The 17788-nt window shown below is 42.1% G+C and overlaps 1 protein-coding gene across 1 annotated transcript in view; it reads left to right on the forward strand.

The window, feature by feature from the left end:
- The window catches only part of CFAP92 (cilia and flagella associated protein 92 (putative)), a 326108-nt gene that overhangs the window by 3577 nt on the left and 304743 nt on the right, over window positions 1-17788 (forward strand). The window contains 5 exon segments of the mRNA XM_082638951.1: window positions 2020-2210; window positions 2819-3023; window positions 6431-6562; window positions 7460-7535; window positions 16614-16735. Of these exon segments, the coding sequence (XP_082495077.1) occupies window positions 2020-2210; window positions 2819-3023; window positions 6431-6562; window positions 7460-7535; window positions 16614-16735 (726 nt within the window).

Genomic DNA, 17788 nt, shown 5'->3' on the forward strand with positions numbered 1-17788 from the left:
CATTTGCAAATATTTGCTCCCAGACCTTAGGTTTTCTTTTCATTTTGTTTATGGTTTCATTTGCTGTGTAAAGGCTTTTAAGCTGAATTAGGTCCCATTTGTTTTTTGTTTTTTGTTTTTTTTTTAAATTTTTTGCTTTATAACAAATTTAATCAGTTATACATATACATATGTTTCCATATCCCCTCCCTTTTGCGTCTACCACCCACCCTCCCTATCCCACCCATTTGTTTATTTTTGTTTTTATTTCCATCACTCTAGAAGACGCATCCAAAAAAATATTGCTGCGATTTATGTCAAAGAGTGTTCTGCCTCTGTTTTCCTCTAGGAGTTTTATAGTATCCTGTCTTACGTGTAGCTCTTTAATCAACTTTGAGTTTGTTTTTGTGTTAGAGAATGTTCTAAGTTCATTCTTTTACACGTAGCTGTCCAGTTTTTCCAGCACCACTTACCACTTATTGAAGAGACTGTCTTATCTCCAATGTATATTCTTGCCTCCTTTGTCATAGATTAATTGACCATAAATGCATGGGTTTGTTTCTGGGCTTTCTATCCTGTTCCATTAATCTCTGTGTCTGTTTTTGTGCCAGTACCATACTGTTTTGATCACTGTAGCTTTGTTGTATAGTCTGAAGTCAGGGAGCATGATTCCTCCAGCTCCATTCTTTCTCAAGATTTCAGGGTCTTTTGTGTTTCCATACAAATTAAAAAATTTTTTGTTCTAGTTCTGTGAAAAATGCCATTGACAGTTTGATAGGGATTGTGTTGAATCTGTGGATTGCCTTAGATATTATGGTCATTTTAACAATATTGACTCTTACAATCCAAGAACATGTGGTATATCTTTCCATCTGTTTGTGACGTCTTTGATTTCTTTCATCAGTGTCTTATAGTTTTTGGAGTACAGGTCTTTTGCCTCCTTAGATAGGTGTATTCCTAGATATATCAAGAAGTACTCCATTTTTTGATATGTCTTTTTTTGTTGTTCTGCCTGAAATATCTCCCCATGATGATTAATTTCAACTTTTCCTTTTAGTTCTGTTGATGGTTGCTTCAGATATTTTGGAGGCTATTTGGTTGGGTGTATACCATGTTTTAGAATTGACCTATCTTCCTGGCGAATTGAATTTTTGGTCATTGTGTGTGACCTCCTCTATCCATAATGGTGCTTTTTATCTTTGGTCGGTTGATATCAAGCAAAAGAGTCTGGAAAAAGACATCTGCAAATACCACCCAAAAGAAAACTGGTGCTTATTTGATTACCTTTAATCCTCACATCTCTTGCAGCATCTCCTAGATTTGTTTTTCTTAGTTTGGCACTTATTCCAAAGGCGTTTACAAAATAGATTGCTGTGCAGCTCAACTTATGAGACCTTGCCCGAGAGTATTTTTATGATGCCAGTACCTTCGAAGGATCTATCTTTGGCTGGATATAAAATTCTAGCTTCAATGTTTTTTCATTCAATACATAAATAGTTATGAATTTATTTATGAATGTTTATGTAAGTTGTTTACTTAAGAGAAATGAGTTCCTATGTATCCTGTTCTACAACTTGCTCTTTAAAAATTTGATGGCACCTCTTAGATATCTTACAGGATATGAGCAGACCTGGTTTTACTTTGTTGTCATTTGTTTTAAACACCTATATAGTATTCCATCGTATGTGTCTAATTTATACTACCCTGTATTGATGGGTTTTTTTGGGTTTTTTTAAACCTTCCTCTTACTGTCGAGATTAGGGGCAGGCAGGTAAGTGCCTACGGTAAAAAAAATTTAAGGAGATGCTCACCTCAGAGTCACGCGCTATAATTCCACACACTGGCTTCCAGCCCTGGGGCTGCTCCTCTGGTGGCTGGGAGGACCGGACATTCATCTTAACTCCAAGCGGGCGGCAGTGGGGAGTCTGCACACGGCACCTCCTCCAGCCTTGGGCTCTTCTTGGTTCCGGGGAATCGTGGAGACGGGTCTGCTTTCCCACGTGAGGTTAGAACAAGTCTCATTACATCTGTGTCTTCTAGGTCACAAAGGAAAATGTTCAAGTTTGGTTGAAAAATACAGGAGACAGCCTAAAATGGACAAACCTGTTGCAAAGGTTCGCCATTACTACCACATCGAATACTTCCTCCTGCCTGATGATGGGGAGCCTAAAAAGGTCGATGTGGTGGTGTTTCCAGCCTTGGCCAAAGTGTTCCTGGATTCAGGAATAAAGGTGAATGTGTGTGTGTGTGTGTGTGTGTGTGTGTGTGTGGCCTTGCATATAGTCTGATACCCACAAGAAATAGCAAGAGCCACAAAGGATGCTCACTTCCCCTAGAACTTGCTAGAAATGTAGGATCTTTGTCGCCACTCTAGGCCTACTGAATGGGAATCTGCACAAACCTAATAATATTGATAGCAGCTCTATGATTTTCTATGAAGGTATTTTTACCTAATAATTTCTTTGGTGTTTCAAAAGTTTTGGCAGCTCTTGTTATTTCTTTCTCTGTGTACACGTGAGTATGTGTGTGTGTGCACACCCGCCACCCGCACACACACGCACACTCCCGCCTGGGGCAGGGCTCTGGGTCAGGATGGGGAGTCCCTGGGAGGGACACTCTTTGCAGGGAATTGCTTTTACTTTATTTTTCCGAGCAACCCAGAGGCGTGCAGGCCCCTGTCTGTGGCACCCATTTCCTGATTCCCTATGTGAGTTGGGAGCCAGGAGGGAGTGGGATGCACAGACAGACAAGCGGAAGGCAGGGCCTGCCACATCGTGGCAGCGGTCAGATCTTGGCCTCTGAGCTTTCAACACTGAGAGTCTCTTGTCCTTTTACACAGACCATCAGGCCATGGCAAGAAGGGGACAAGGTCTGGGTGTCGTGGACCCAAAGTTTTAACATCAACATGACAAAGGAGTTACTAAAGAAAATAAATTTTCACAAAATCACCTTGAGGCTCTGGGACACCAAGGACAAGGTTTCGAAAAAAGCCAAGCATTATCGATTAAAACCTTCTGGGTTTCTGGAAGATGCAGGATCTTTTGGTAAGTCAGTCATTAATGTTTTTTTTTGTGGTACGCGGGCCTCTCACTGTTGTGACCTCTCCCATTGCGGAGCACAGGCTCCGCACGTGCAGGCCCAGTGGCCATGGCTCACGGGCCCAGCCTCTCCACGGCATGTGGGATCTTCCTGGACCAGGGCATGAACACGTGTCCCCTGCATCGGCAGGCGGACTCTCAACTGCTGCGCCACCAAGAAAGCCCCAGTCAGGCATTAATGTTTGATTTGAAATGTGTCCAGAGGCATGTGGCTTCTCACCGGTAACAGCAGAAAAGCCAGCCAGCATCTCCTCGTTTGGTGCATCTGGTTTCCCTGGGGTCCACACTGGTTTCTGTCGGTGCAGTGATACCCCCTCCCTCCAGGACACGTGCGGCGATGGGAAGGGTGCCCCAAGTCTGTGTGCCGCCCGTCAGCCACCACTCCGGGCAGTGCTGAGGCGGGCACTCACCACTGGCCTGTGTCCCAGGATGAGTCTGGTGTGCTTCCTAAACAAAAAAATTAGAGGCTATTGAGAAATGAAAGAGAAAACTCAGAAGTCCCACAGCCCTGTTTCCATTAGGCCCTTCAGACTCTTCCTCATGTAAAGATTGTATCAGTGCCAGAAAGTCTCCTTTCAAACTCCACTCAAAGGACAGAGGCCTAGGTTGAAGTCACGCAGCTGAATTGAACCCTGTCTCCATCCTGAGCTAATGGTGACCTTGGGCACCTACTTCATCTGGCCAGATGCCTGAGGGCAGGGTGGTGGGAGTGCGCCCCCTCCCCCTGCAATAAGGGGGATTGCATTGTGTAGAGGGAATTTTTTTTTTTTAGAAGATGTTGGGGGTAGGAGTTTATTAATTAATTAATTTATTTTTGCTGTGTTGGGTCTTCGTTTCTGTGTGAGGGCTTTCTCTAGTTGTGGCAAGCGGGGGCCACTCTTCCTCGCGGTGCACGGGCCTCTCACTATCGCGGCCTTTCTTGTGGGGGAGCATAGGCTGCAGACGCGCAGGCTCAGTAGTTGTGGCTCACGGGCCCAGTTACTCCGCGGCATGTGGGATCCTCCCATACCAGGGCTCGAACCCGTGTCCCCTGCATTAGCAGGCAGATTCTCAACCACTGTGCCACCAGGGAAGCCCCTGTAGAGGGAATTTTAAAACTATAATAAAATGCTGCCACTTAAAATATGGAGTGGCATTCTTGTAAGATACATCCCAGTTTTCAGAGATATTAGAAGGTAAAGTCGACATGCTTCAGAGAATGGGTGGAATGAGTTGCTGTTACGGCTGCTGATCGCGGCTTCCAGACAAGTACAACCCTCCCCACTTTCCATGAGCAAAGTAGGCCTGGGCTTGCTTGTAGCGAGAGGCAGCGCCAGAATCAGAACCCAGTTTTGCGTGACTGGAAAGTTTCTTCTCCGGTTTCCAGCCTGCCCTCCTCAAGGAGCCTTCCTGACCCTGGGGGCTTGGGGCTTCCGAGTTTTAATCTTTCATTGCTATCCCGGGTTTCTTACCCTCGGCAGTGTTGGCATCTTGGGTCGGATTGTTCCTTGTTGCAGGGGCCGTCCTGGGCACTGGAGGACTGTTAGCAGCATCCCTGACCTCTACCCACTAGACGCCAGGACTAGCCTCCCAGCTGTGACAACTAGAAATTTCTTCAGACATTGTCCGCAGGTGCAAAATCGCCCCTGGCTGAAAATCACTGATTTGCCTCTAAACTACTAGTCCTGGGTGAGAAAATGGGATTCAAGTTCTCTTTTCTCACTTGGACCAAAGGAAAGACCCGTGTCCTCAGAGCGTGGGCTCTAAACCACCTTCATTGGATGCACCTGGAGTGCAGCCTCAATGCAGATTCCAGGGCCTGCCCCAGAGCTGCCGAGCCCAAACTTCTGGTAAACATCTGCCTGGCAGGGGGCTTACCCTGGAGCAGAGGTGCCAGGGTGGGTGTACCAGGAGGACTTCCTGGAGAAGGGGCCATGGAGACAAGTTTGGAAGGGTAAATGGAATCAGCCGGCCGGAAAAGGGAGGAGGACGGGTGTCACGGGCCCTTCAGTGAGGGCCCATGGGCCTTTTGCTGTGAGCGTCGTTGGGGCCACTGCTCCTCCTTGAACCCTGTCCCACGCCTGGCATCACTGCCTCTTAAGTTAACTAATTTTTTTCCGTTAAAAATATAAGTGTGTATTCACTTTGCAAAACAATTTAGAAGTAGATTAGCCAAAAGGAGAAAAAATTAAAATCATATGATGTCTGAGCAGAGACAGCCATTGCTAACATTTTCCTGTGCATTTTACAACTGGGTACAAAATTTTAACAAAGACGGATCCAGTGTACATACTGTCTTAAGTCCTGCCTTTTTCCACTTAAGAAGTTATCTTCTTTTTTTTTATTATTTTGGAGGAGCTTTTTTTTTTTTTTTTTTTTGCAGTATGTGGGCTTCTCACTGTTGTGGCCTCTCCCGTTGCGGAGCATAGGCTCCAGACGCGCAGGCTCGCGGCCGTGGCTCATGGGCCCAGCCGCTCCGCGGCATGTGGGATCCTCCTGGACTAGGGCATGAACCCGTGTCCCCTGCATCGGCAGGCGGACTCTCAACCACTGCGCCACCAGGGAAGCCCTGGAGGAGCTTTCTTTAATCAATATTTTTTTAATTGAAGTATAGTTGATTTATAATGTTCACTGCTGTACACTAAAGTGATTCAGTTATTTGTGTATACATTTTTCATTTTAAAAATATTCTTTTCCATTATGGTTTATCATAGGATATTGACTATAGTTCCCTGTGCTCTACAGTAGGGCCTTGTTGCTATCCATTCTATATATAATAGCTTACATCTGTTAACCCTAAACTCTCAATCCTTCCCTCCCCCAACCATCTGCCCCTTGGCAACCACCAGTCTGTTCTCTGTGTCTGTGAGTCTGTTTCTGTTTCATAGACAGGTTCATTTGTGTCATATTTTAGATTCCACATACAAGTGATATCATACGGCATTTGTCATTCTCTTTGTTGGCTGCTGCTGTGTGCGTGCAAAGCCCCACACTAATGGACGTGAAAGACACGGAGGGGTGTCACCCTTGCTGGGGATTGTCCTCACTTTGGTAAAGGATCAGCTCTCTGACCACAGGAGAGTGACTTAATCGTCAATAAAATGGGAAGGTGATGATGCCTTTCTTAGAGTGCAGCGTGAACATCAAATGCAACAACAGATACCGAGTGCTTAGTGACCTAGTTTGGGAGAAGCCATTGCCAGTTGAGGTTTGCATTTCCTGGTGTTTTGAAGCAGCTCCCCAGGCAGCAGCTCCAGGAGGGCAGCGGCCTTGCCTCCCTTATTCGTCCAGCACCAGGAGAGTGATTGTCACAGCGTGGGTATCAGTGTGTATTTCTGATTGAGTCCATGATGCTTTCTTCTCCTGCATTCTAGAGGAGGTGAAACATTTGGTTTTAAGTCAGAGAAGATCATCTGAACAGGGCATTCACGTCAAAGAGAAGCTGCATCAGGACCACACACCAGGGAAGCCAGAAAAAGCAAGAAAATGCTTAAGGTCTGGACATGGTGAGTGGAGACCCCGGCAGGGAAGGTGGTTGGTTGGCGTAGCTGGAGTGGCGCGTGTACACTGGAGTCCGCCCCGCGTGTGCCGTGGCTGCACTGCGCCTCTTCACCCTCCGAAGCGGGCGCGGCTCTCCCTGTGCGACTCTTTCATCGTGGATTCTTGCTCTTTCATTTTTGTGACTTACCAAAAAAAAAAAAAAAAAACCCTTTCCTAGCCGTAGAAGTTAGGTACATCTTTTTTCGTTTGTTTTTTAGAATATTCAGTGAATATGCTGGGTTGGCCAAAAAGTTCGCTCGGGTTTTTCCGTAACATGTTATAAAACAATCTATCGTGCTGTCACCAGGAACAAACGTAGTAGTTTGGTTTTCATATTACGGCAACTCTTTTGTTTTTGTGCTAAGATTTTTTTTTTACATGGATGAAGTTATTCTGGACACATAATTTTCTGTTCTGAGATTACTCCATTGCATGCACTGTCCTGTTTCCTTAAGAACTTTCCGTAAACTTCATCTGTGGTGACTTTGTAATATTTCCCCTGCTGGCGGCACTGTAACGTGCTGAACTATTCCCTGTTGGTGGGAACTTAGGAATCTTGTGGGGGGGGTGTTCAGTATTCTCTACGGTGCTGAAGTGGACAGTTGAACAGATGATAGACTTTTCTTCTTTTTTGTTCTCTGGGGGGTTAGATAAGGACCTAGAGGCCTTCTCTTGCCTCCATTTGTCCAAAGTAACCATAGTTATTCTGTGTATTCATTCATTACTCACGTATTATTGACAGACCTTTTTACTGAATGCTTGGGGACTGTTCCCCATGGGGCTGGCATTGCATGTGCCTTAGTGAAATCGTATAGAACAGGAAGTTTCGAGACGCTGGCTAATATCACTGGCTTCTCACCCAGCAGAAAAGGCAACTCTTCCCAAGACCACCGAGGACGATGAAGAGCTGCTCAGGATGGAAGATCTTGACACAGTACAGTAAGGATGGCCCTGTGTTATTTTGGGGTGTGGGAGTGGAACCCCCTCTTGTACTTGCCCCACAGATTCTCACCCAGCGTCATGTCGATTTTTGGTAACTTCAGTTATGTTCGATCTGACGCAGTCCAGCTGAGATGAACGGAACGGAGAGAGAGGCATGCTGTGCCTTTGAGTGTGTGTTGTGCATCGGGCACCATGCTTTTGTGTGCGTTACTGTATCGCATTTAATCATCAGCAGTATCACTCTGTGGGGTGGTATTACCATCTCCATTTTCTCCATAAAGTGACTGAGAGGTTACGTGATTTTTACAAAGTTATAAAAGTAGAATTGTTGGTCATCTTGAGAGTGTTGGTAACGCCAGGATCCCAGCCCACACCTTCAGATGACTGAGTCCACAGCCTTTCCTGTTGAGAGTGCGGTTGCTCTTGGAGCCTCCTGTAGCCTAATGAGGGTCCAGCGAAGGAGGCTTCTCAGATGCCGTGGGGAGTCAGGGAGAATGGAGGCCCAGCTGGTGGCTTGACGGGATAGGATGGGAAGAACCAGAGAACATGTCATTTTTTTCGAAAATTTTATTGAATTATAGTTGATTTACAGTGTTGTGTTAATTTCTTCTGTACAGCAACGTGACTCAGAACATGTTTTAAAGTGTCGATTAAAAATTTTTTTTGCAGGAATTTACAGATTAATTTGGGGAGAATGGACTTTTTTCCCCCCAAGAATATATATATATATATATATATATATATTTTTTTTTTTAACATCTTTATTGGAATATAATTGCTTTACAATGGTGTGTTAGTTTTTGCTTTATAACAAAGTGAATCAGCTATACATATATCCCCATATCTCTTCCCTCTTGTGTCTCCCTCCCTCCCACCCTCCCTATCCCACCCCTCTAGGTGGTCACAAAGCACTGAGCTGATCTCCCTGTGCAATGTGGCTGCTTCCCACTAGCTATCTATTTTACATTTGGTAGTGTATATATGTCCATGCCATTCTCTCGCTTTGTCACAGCTTACCCTTCCCCCTCCCCGTGTCCTCAAGTCCATTCTCCAGTAGGTCTGTGTCTTTATTCGCGTCCTGCCCCTGGGTTCTTCATAAACATTTTTTTTTTAGATTCCATATATATGTGTTAGCATACGGTATTAGTTTTTCTCTTTCCGACTCGCTTCACTCTGTATGACAGACTCCAGGTCCATCCACCTCATTACAAATAACTCAATTTCGTTTCTTTTTATGGCTGAGTAATATTCCATTGTATATGTGTGCCACATCCTCCTCATCCATTCATCTGTCGATGGACACCTAGGTTGCTTCCATGTCCTGGCTATTGTAAATAGTGCTGTGATGAACATTGTGGTACGTGACTCTTTTTGTGTTTTTTTTTATGTCTGTGTGGACAGTGATAATAATCCAACAGTATTATTATCATCAACAACAGATATTTTAAAATTTTTGAATTTTATTTTATTTTATTTATTTATTTATTTATTTTGCGGTACGCGGGCCTCTTACTGTTGTGGCCTCTCCCGTTGTGGAGCACAGGCTCTGGACGCACAGGCTCAGCGGCCATGGCTCATGGGCCCAGCCACTCCACGGCATGTGGGATCCTCCCAGACTGGGACACGAACCCGTGTCCCCTGCATCGGCAGGTGGACTCTCAACCACTGCGCCACCAGGGAAGCCCTATTTTATTTTTTTATTAAGCAGGTTCTTATTAGTCATCAGTTGTATACACATCAGTGTATACATGTCAATCCCAATCGTCCAGTTCAGCACACCCCCCCCCCCCCGCCGCTTTCCTCCATTGGTGTCCATACGTTTGTTCTCTACATCTGTGTCTCAATTTCTGCCCTGCAAACCGGTTCATCTGTACCATTTTTCTAGGTTCCACATATACGCGTTAATATACGATATTTGTTTTTCTCTTTCTGACTTACTTCACTCTGTATGACAATCTCTAGATCCATCCATGTCTCAAAAAATGACCCAATTTCGTTCCTTTGTATGGTTGAGTAATATTCCATTGTATGTATGTACCACATCTTCTTTATCCATTCATCTGTCTGTGGGCATTTAGGTTGCTTCCATGACCTGGCTATTGTACATAGTGCTGCAATGAACATTGGGGTGCATGTATCTTTTTTATTTTGGGGGGGGATTTTCTTTTATTCAAACAGAAAGTCACAAAAATTATAATCATCATCAGTTCACTCAGTCCCATATAATTAATTTTTTTATCTTGATCTTTTGTTAGCACTTTTATGAATTCATCAGTTTTCCATTAGAGTTCTGAAAATGCTTATTCATTCAGTTCAGCAGTATAGTCAGTTACCAGAAACCTGTACTTGTCAGAGTCTTTTCCATGAATTCCTTGAAGATGAAACCTTTTTATAGGAACATTTTTGCAAAAGCATCAGAGTACACCCAGAACTGTCTGTAAATGACAAAAGACTTAAAAATGACCACGGTTAAAGATTTAATGAAAGTTCATAATGATGCAATTGAGAAGGAAATTTAGTTATTTCTGAGATATACACTTTAAAGTAATAACTAGAATTATGACATAACATTATACCAGAACATATAAGATTTTTAGAAATTTCATGTTATGTCTGAAACATTTATATTAACATATTTCCATACAAATAACCCAAAGAAAGTTTAGTATTAGTTGCTTTTTTTGTTTGTTTTTTTATACTGCAGGTTCTTATTGGTCATCAATTTTATACACATCAGTGTATACATGTCAATCCCAATCGCCCAATTCAGCACACCACCATCCCCACCCACCGCGGTTTCCCCCCCTTAGTGTCCATACGTTTGTTCTCTACATCTGTGTCTCAACTTCTGCCCTGCAAACCGGTTCATCTGTACCATTTTTCTAGGTTCCACATATGTGCGTTAACATACGATATTTGTTTTTTGCTTTCAGACTTAGTTCATTCTGTATGACAGTCTTTAGATCCATCCACATCTCAACAAATGACTCAATTTCGTTCCTTTTTATGGCTGAGTAATATTCCATTGTATATATGTACCACATCTTCTTTATCCGTTCATCAGTCGATGGGCATTTAGGTTGTTTCCATGACCTGGCTATTGTAAATAGTGCTGCAGTGAACATTGCGGTGCATGGGTCTTTTTCAATTATGGTTTTCTCTGGGTATATGCCCAGTAGTGGGATTGCTGGGTCATATGGTAATTCTATTTTTAGTTTTTTAAGGAACCTCCATACTGTTCTCCATAGTGGCTGTATCAATTTACATTCCCACCAACAGTGCAAGAGGGTTCCCTTTTCTCCACACCCTCTCCAGCATTTGTTGTTTGTACATTTTCTGATGATGCCCATTCTAACTGGTGTGAGTTGATACCTCATTGTAGTTTTGATTTGCATTTCTCTAATAATTAGTGATGTTGAGCAGCTTTTCATGTGCTTCTCGGCCATCTGTATGTCTCCTTTGGAGAAATGTCTGTTTAGGTCTTCTGCCCATTTCTGGATTGGGTTGTTTGTTTCTTTAATATTGAGCTGAATGAGCTGTTTATATATTTTGGAGATTAATCCTTTGTCCATTGATTTGTTTGCAAATATTTTTTCCCATTCTGAGGGTTGTCTTTTCGTTTTGTTTGTAGTTTCCTTTGTTGTGCAAAAGCTTTGAAGTTTCATTAGGTCCCATTTGTTTATTTTTGTTTTTATTTCCATTACTCTAGGAGGTGGATCAAAAAAGATCTTGCTGTCATTTATGTCAAAGAGTGTTCTTCCTATGTTTTCCTCTAAGAATTTTATAATGTCTGGTCTTACATTTAGGTCTCGAATCCATTGTCAGTTTATTTTTGTGTTTGGTGTTAGGGAGTGTTCTAATTTCATTCTTTTACATGTAGCTGTCCAGTTTTCCCAGCACCACTTATTGAAGAGACTGTCTTTTCTCCATTGTATATCCTTGCCTCCTTTGTCATAGATTAGTTGACTATAGGTGCGTGGGTTTTTCTCTGGGCTTTCTATCTTGTTCCATTGATCTATGTTTCTGTTTTTGTGCCAGTACCATATTGTCTTGATTACTGTTGCTTTGTAATATAGTCTGAAGTCAGGGAGTCTGATTCCTGCAACTCCAATTTTTCCCTCAAGACTGCTTTGGCTCTTCGGGGTCTTTTGTGTCTCCATACAAATTTTAAGATGATTTGTTCTAGTTCCATAAAAATGCCATTGGTAATTTGATAGGGATTGCATTGAATCTGTAGATTGCTTTGGGTAGTATAGTCATTTTCACAATAGTGATTCTTCCAATCCAAGAACATGGTATATCTCTCCATCTGTTGGTATCATCTTTAATTTCTTTCATCAGTGTCTTATACTTTTCTGCATACAGGTCTTTTGTCTCCCTAGGTAGGTTTATTCCTAGGTATTTTATTCTTTTAGTTGAAATGGTAAATGGGACTGTTTCCATAATTTCTATTTCAGATTTTTCATCATTAGTGTATAGGAATGCAAGAGATTTCTGTGCATTAATTTTGTATCCTACAGCTTTACCAAATTCATTGATTAGCTCTAGTAGTTTTCTGGTGGCCTCTTTAGGATTCTCTATGTATAGTATCATGTCATCTGCAAACAGTGACAGTTTTTCTTTTCCAATTTGTATTCCTTTTATTTCTTTTTCTTCTCTGATTGCCGTGGCTAGGACTTCCAAAACTATGTTGAATAATAGTGGTGAGAGTGGACATCCTTGTCTTTTTCCTGATCTTAGAGGAAATGCTTTCAGTTTTTCACCATTGAGAATGATGTTTGCTGTGGGTTTGTCATATACAGCCTTTATTATGTTGATGTAGGTTCCTTCTATGCCCACTTTCTGGAGAGTTTTTTTTTATCATAAATGGGTGTTGAATTTTGTCAAAAGTTTTTCTGCATCTATTGAGATGATCATTTAGTTTTTATTCTTCAATTTGTTAATATGGTGTATCACATTGATTGATTTGCATATATTGAAGAATCCTTGCATCCCTGGGATAAATCCCATTTGATCATGGTGTATGATCCTTTTAATGTGTTGTTGGATTCTGTTTGCTAGTATTTTGTTGAGGATTCTTTGCATCTATATTCATCAGTGATATTGGTTTGTAATTTTCTTGTTTTGTAGTATCTTTGTCTGGTTTTGGTATCAGGGTGATGGTGGCCTCATAGAATGAGTTTGGGAGTATTTCTTCCTCCGTAATTTTTTGGAAGAGGTTGAGAAGGATGGGTGTTAGCTCTTCTCTAAATGTTTGATAGAATTCACCTGTGAAGCCATCTGGTACTGGACTTTTGTTTGTTGGAAGATTTTTTTTTAAGATGTTGGGGGTAGGAGTTTATTAATTAATTAATTAATTTTTGCTGTGTTGGGTCTTCGTTTCTGTGCGAGGGCTTTCTCTAGTTGTGGCAAGCGGGGGCCACTCTGGGGGCCACTCTTCATCGCGGAGCACGGACCTCTCACTATTACGGCCTCTCTTGTTGTGGAGCACAGGCTGCAGATGAGCAGGCTCAGTAGTTGTGGCTCACGGGCCTAGTTGCTCCACAGCATGTGGGACCCTCCCAAACCAAGGCTTGAACCCGTGTCCCCTGCATTAGCAGGCAGAATCTCAACCACTGTGCCACCAGGGAAGCCCATGTTGGAAGATTTTTAATCACAGTTTCAGTTTCATTACTTGTGATTGGTCTGTTCATATTTCCTATTTCTTCCTGGTTCAGTCTTGGAAGGTTATACCTTTCTAAGAATTTGTCCATTTCTTCCAGGTTGTCCATTTTATTGGCATAGAGTTGCTTGTAGTAGTCTCTTAGGATGCTTTGTATTTCTGCGGTGTCTGTTGTAACTTCTTTTTCATTTCTAATTGTAATGATTTGAGTCCTCTCCCTCTTGATGAGTCTGGCTAATGGTTTATCAATTTTGTTTATCTTCTCAAAGAACCAGCTTTTAGTTTTATTGATCTTTGCAATTGTTTTCTTTGTGTCTATTTCATTTATTTCTGCTCTGATCTTTATGATTTCTTTCCTTCTGCTAATTTTGGGTTTTGTTTGTTCTTCTTTCTCTAGGTTCTTTAGGTGTAAGGTTAGATTGTTTATTTGAGACTTTTCTTGTTTCTTGAGGTAGAGTTGTATAGATATAAACTTCCCTCTTGGAACTGCTTTTGCTGCATCCCATAGGTTTTGGATCGTCGTGTTTTCATTGTCATTATTTTTTTATTTCATCTTTGATTTCCTCAGTGATCTCTTGGTTACTTAGTAACGTATTGTTTAGCCTCCACGTGTTTGTGTTTTTTTTTTTTTTTTTTTTTTTTTTTTTTTTTTTTTTCCGGTATGCGGGCCTCTCACTGTTGTGGCCTCTCCCGTTGCGGAGCACAGGCTCCGGATGCGCAGGCCCAGCGGCCATGGCTCACGGGCCCAGCCGCTCCGCGGCATATGGGATCCTCCCAGACCGGGGCACGAACCCGTATCCCCTGCATCGGCAGGCGGACTCTCAACCACTGCGCCACCAGGGAGGCCCGTGTTTGTGTTTTTTACATACTTTTCCCTGTAACTCATTTCTAATCTCATAGCGTTGTGGTCAGGAAAGATGCTTGATATGATTTCAGTTTTCTTAAATTTCCTGAGGCTGGATTTGTGACCCAAGATGTGATCTATCCTGGAGAATGTTCCATGCGCACTTGAGAAGAAAGTGTAATCTGCTGTTTCTGGATGGAACGTCCTATAAATATCAATTAAATCTGTCTGGTCTATTGTGTCATTTAAAGCTTGTTTCCTTATTTATTTTCATTTTGGGTGATCTGTCCAGTGGTGTAAGTGAGATGTTAAAGTCCCCCACTATTATTGTGTAAGTGTCGATTTCCTCTTTTATAGCTGTTAGCAGTTGCCTTATGTATTGAGGTGCTCCTATGTTGTGTGCATATATGTTTATAACTGTTATATCTTCTTCTTGGATTGATTCCTTGATCATTATGTAGTGTCCTTCCTTTTCTCTTGTAACATTCTTTATTTTAAAGTCTATTTTATCTGATATGAGTATACTTTCTTTTGATTTCCATTTGCATGGAATATCTTTTTCCATCCCCTCACTTTCAGTCTGTATGTGTCCCTAGGTCTGAAGTGGGTCTCTTGTAGACAGCATATATATGGCTCTTGTTTTTGTATCCAGTCAGCAAGCCTGTTTCTTTTGGTTGGAGCATTTAATTCATTCAGGTTTAAGGTAATTATCGATATGTATGTTCCTATGACCATTTTCTTAATTGTTTTGGGTTTGTTTTTGTAGGTACTTTTCTTCTCTTGTGTTTCCTACCTAGAGAAGTTCCTTTAGCATTTGCTGTAGAGCTGGTTTGGTGGTGCTGACTTCTCTGAGTTTTTGCTTGTCTGTAAAGCTTTTGATTTCTCCCTCAAATCTGAATGAGATCCTTGCCAGGTAGAGTAATCTTGGTTGTCGGTTCTTCCCTTTCATCACTTTAAGTATATCATGCCACTCCCTTCTGGCTTGTAGAGTTTCTGCTGAGAAATCAGTTGTTAACCTTGTGGGAGTTCCCTTGTATGTTATTTGTTGTTTTTCCCTTTCTGCTTTCAGTAATTTTTCTTTGTCTTTAATTTTTGCCAGTTTGATTACTCTGTGTCTCAGCATGTTTCTCCTTGGGTTTATTCTGTATGGGACCCTCTGTGCTTCCTGTACTTGGGTGACTGTTTCCTTTCCCATGTTAGGGAAATTTTTGACTATAATCTCTTCAAATATTTTCTCTGGTCCTTTCTCTCTCTCTCCTCCTTCTGGGACCCTTATAATGTGAATGTTGTTGCGTTTAATGTTGTCCCAGAGGTTTCCTAGGCTGTCTCCATTTCTTTTCATTCTTTTTTCTTTATTCTGTTTTGCAGCAGTGAATTCCACCATTCTGTCTTCCAGGTCACTTCTCCGTTCTTCTGCCTCAATTATTCTGCTATTGATTCCTTCAAGTGTAGTTTTCATTTCAGTTATTGTATTGTTCATCTCTGTTTGTTTGTTCTTTAATGCTTCTAGGTCTTTGTTAAACATTTCTTGCATCTTCTCGATCTTTGCCTCCATTCTTTTTCTGATGTCCTGGATCATCTTCAGTATCATGATTCTGAATTCTTTTTCTGAAAGGTTGCCTATCTCCACACTTCATTTGGTTGTTTTTTGGGGGTTTTATCTTGTTCCTTCATGTGGTACATATCCCTCTGCCTTTTCATCTTGTCTGTCTTTCTGTGAATGTGGTTTTTGTTCCACAGGCTGCAGGATTGTAGTTCTTCTTGCTTCTGCTGTCAGCCCTGTGGTGGATCAGGCTATCTAAGAGGCTTGTGCAAGTTTCCTGATTGGAGGGACTGGTACATGACTCTTTTTGAATTATGGTTTTCTCAGGGTAGTGAATTGACATTTTTACATTTTGAAGTTCTCCCATCCATGATCATGGTGTATCTTTTCACCTAATTCAGCTCCTCCTTTATGACTTTTTTTTTTTGTGTGGTACGCGGGCCTCTCACTGTTGTGGCTTCTCCTGTTGAGGAGCACAGGCTCCGGACGCGCAGGCTCAGCGGCCATGGCTTACAGGCCCAGCCGCTCCGCGGCATGTGGGATCTTCCCGGACTGGGGCATGAACCCGTGTCCCCTGCATCGGCAGGCGGACTCTCAACCACTGAGCCACCAGGGAAGCCCTCCTTTATGACTTTTAATAGGGTTGATTTTTTTCTTCCTGTAGTTTTTGTGGATAATTCCTGTAAAAGAATTCCTGAATATTTTAGAGTTTCAGTTGCTTTTTATAAAATATATTATTTTTCCATCAATAATGATAATGCAAGTTTGTCTGCAGACTGGCAGCCTCAGCATGACTGCAGGCTTGTTAGAAATGGGCATCTCAGGGCCACCCCAGGCTTGCTGAACCACAATGTGCATTTTATTCAGTGATTCATATGCATGTTGAAATTTGAGAAGCACTGGGTTAGAGGAATGCAGTGTTATATTTTTAAAAATCTGCTTACATGCAGTCCAATAAATAGATTCTTAGATCTGGTCCCTGATTTTTCTCACTTTCATTTATTTTTCTCTTTGTGAATTTTCTAGATGTGGTACTTCAAGACCAGGTATTTCTTTGGGAGGGGCAACCATGACAGAGATGGAGAAGTTAATTGAGAGGCCGTCATTTAACAGCTTAACAAACTTGTTGGAAAAGCAAAAATTTCAAAGTAAGTTAGGATGGGACTTTGGAAATTTATAGTATAACTAGACCTGGAAAAGAATTATGAAATATTTCAAATTCAGGATACTTCAATAAGATTCAAATATTATTCCAAAGTGAAAACTACTACATGCAATTTTGACTTACCCGGTCCATCTCACCTCATCCATCTGTCCGTCCGTCCATCCCATCCCATCCCATCCCATCCCATCCCATCCTTTCCCACTCCACCAGTATTTCTGTGCTCCTGGTCCATGGTGTTGTGTGTATGGGAAACATGAAAATCTCTAATATTGACCAGAGACTTCCAGATAAATAAATACACTTCTATGTGATAGATGCTGTGTAGGGTGGGTATATGGGATGTGCCAGGGTGGAGAGGCTCTCTTTGGAACATGAGAAGCCATTTGCTTCTTACGGTGGAATGAGGGAAATGGCACTCCTGAAAGCATGTGATCTGAGTGTCCGACTCCCAGCAAGGACCCTCAGGTCCCTGAATTTACCTCCTTGTTCTTGGCCTGGATCTCCTCAGCAGTGTTTCAGCAAGCGGTTGTGTTTCCAGTATGAGGTGGAAAATTCTAGAGCCGGGGCACTTGCTTCCTGTTTCCCATTCATTGAGCTGTAACTGCTGCAAATCATTTCCTTAACCTTCAGTCAATCTGCTTTACCTGGTTCTAGTCCAACCCTGAAGCTTCTGGAGTCAGGCTCCTCACTGGCTGTGGGAGATGTAGGAGAGTTATGTCAGTCCTGTTTTTCAGGTCCTAAAAGACTAGGAACACCTTGCAACTCCTTCCGAGTTTTCTCTTTCCAGGTTAAACAGCCTCAGTGCTTTTTAATGTCCTTTAAGCATTTTAATGAGGTTTTCAAGCCATGCTTTTTTTTTGAAGTAGAGAAACGTACACAGAAAAATGTACAACAATGTACCCACAATTTAGGTATTAATATTTTGCCATATTTCCTTTATTTCTTTCTTGTTCCTTTTTTCTTTTCTTTCTTTCTTTCTTTTCTGTTTTTTTTTTAAAGAAATAAGAGGCTACAGATACAATTTACACGCTCTTGG

This window comes from Mesoplodon mirus, assembly GCF_964341445.2.
Source record: "Mesoplodon mirus genome assembly, chromosome: 12".
In the NCBI taxonomy this organism is placed as follows: Eukaryota; Metazoa; Chordata; class Mammalia; order Artiodactyla; family Ziphiidae; genus Mesoplodon; species Mesoplodon mirus.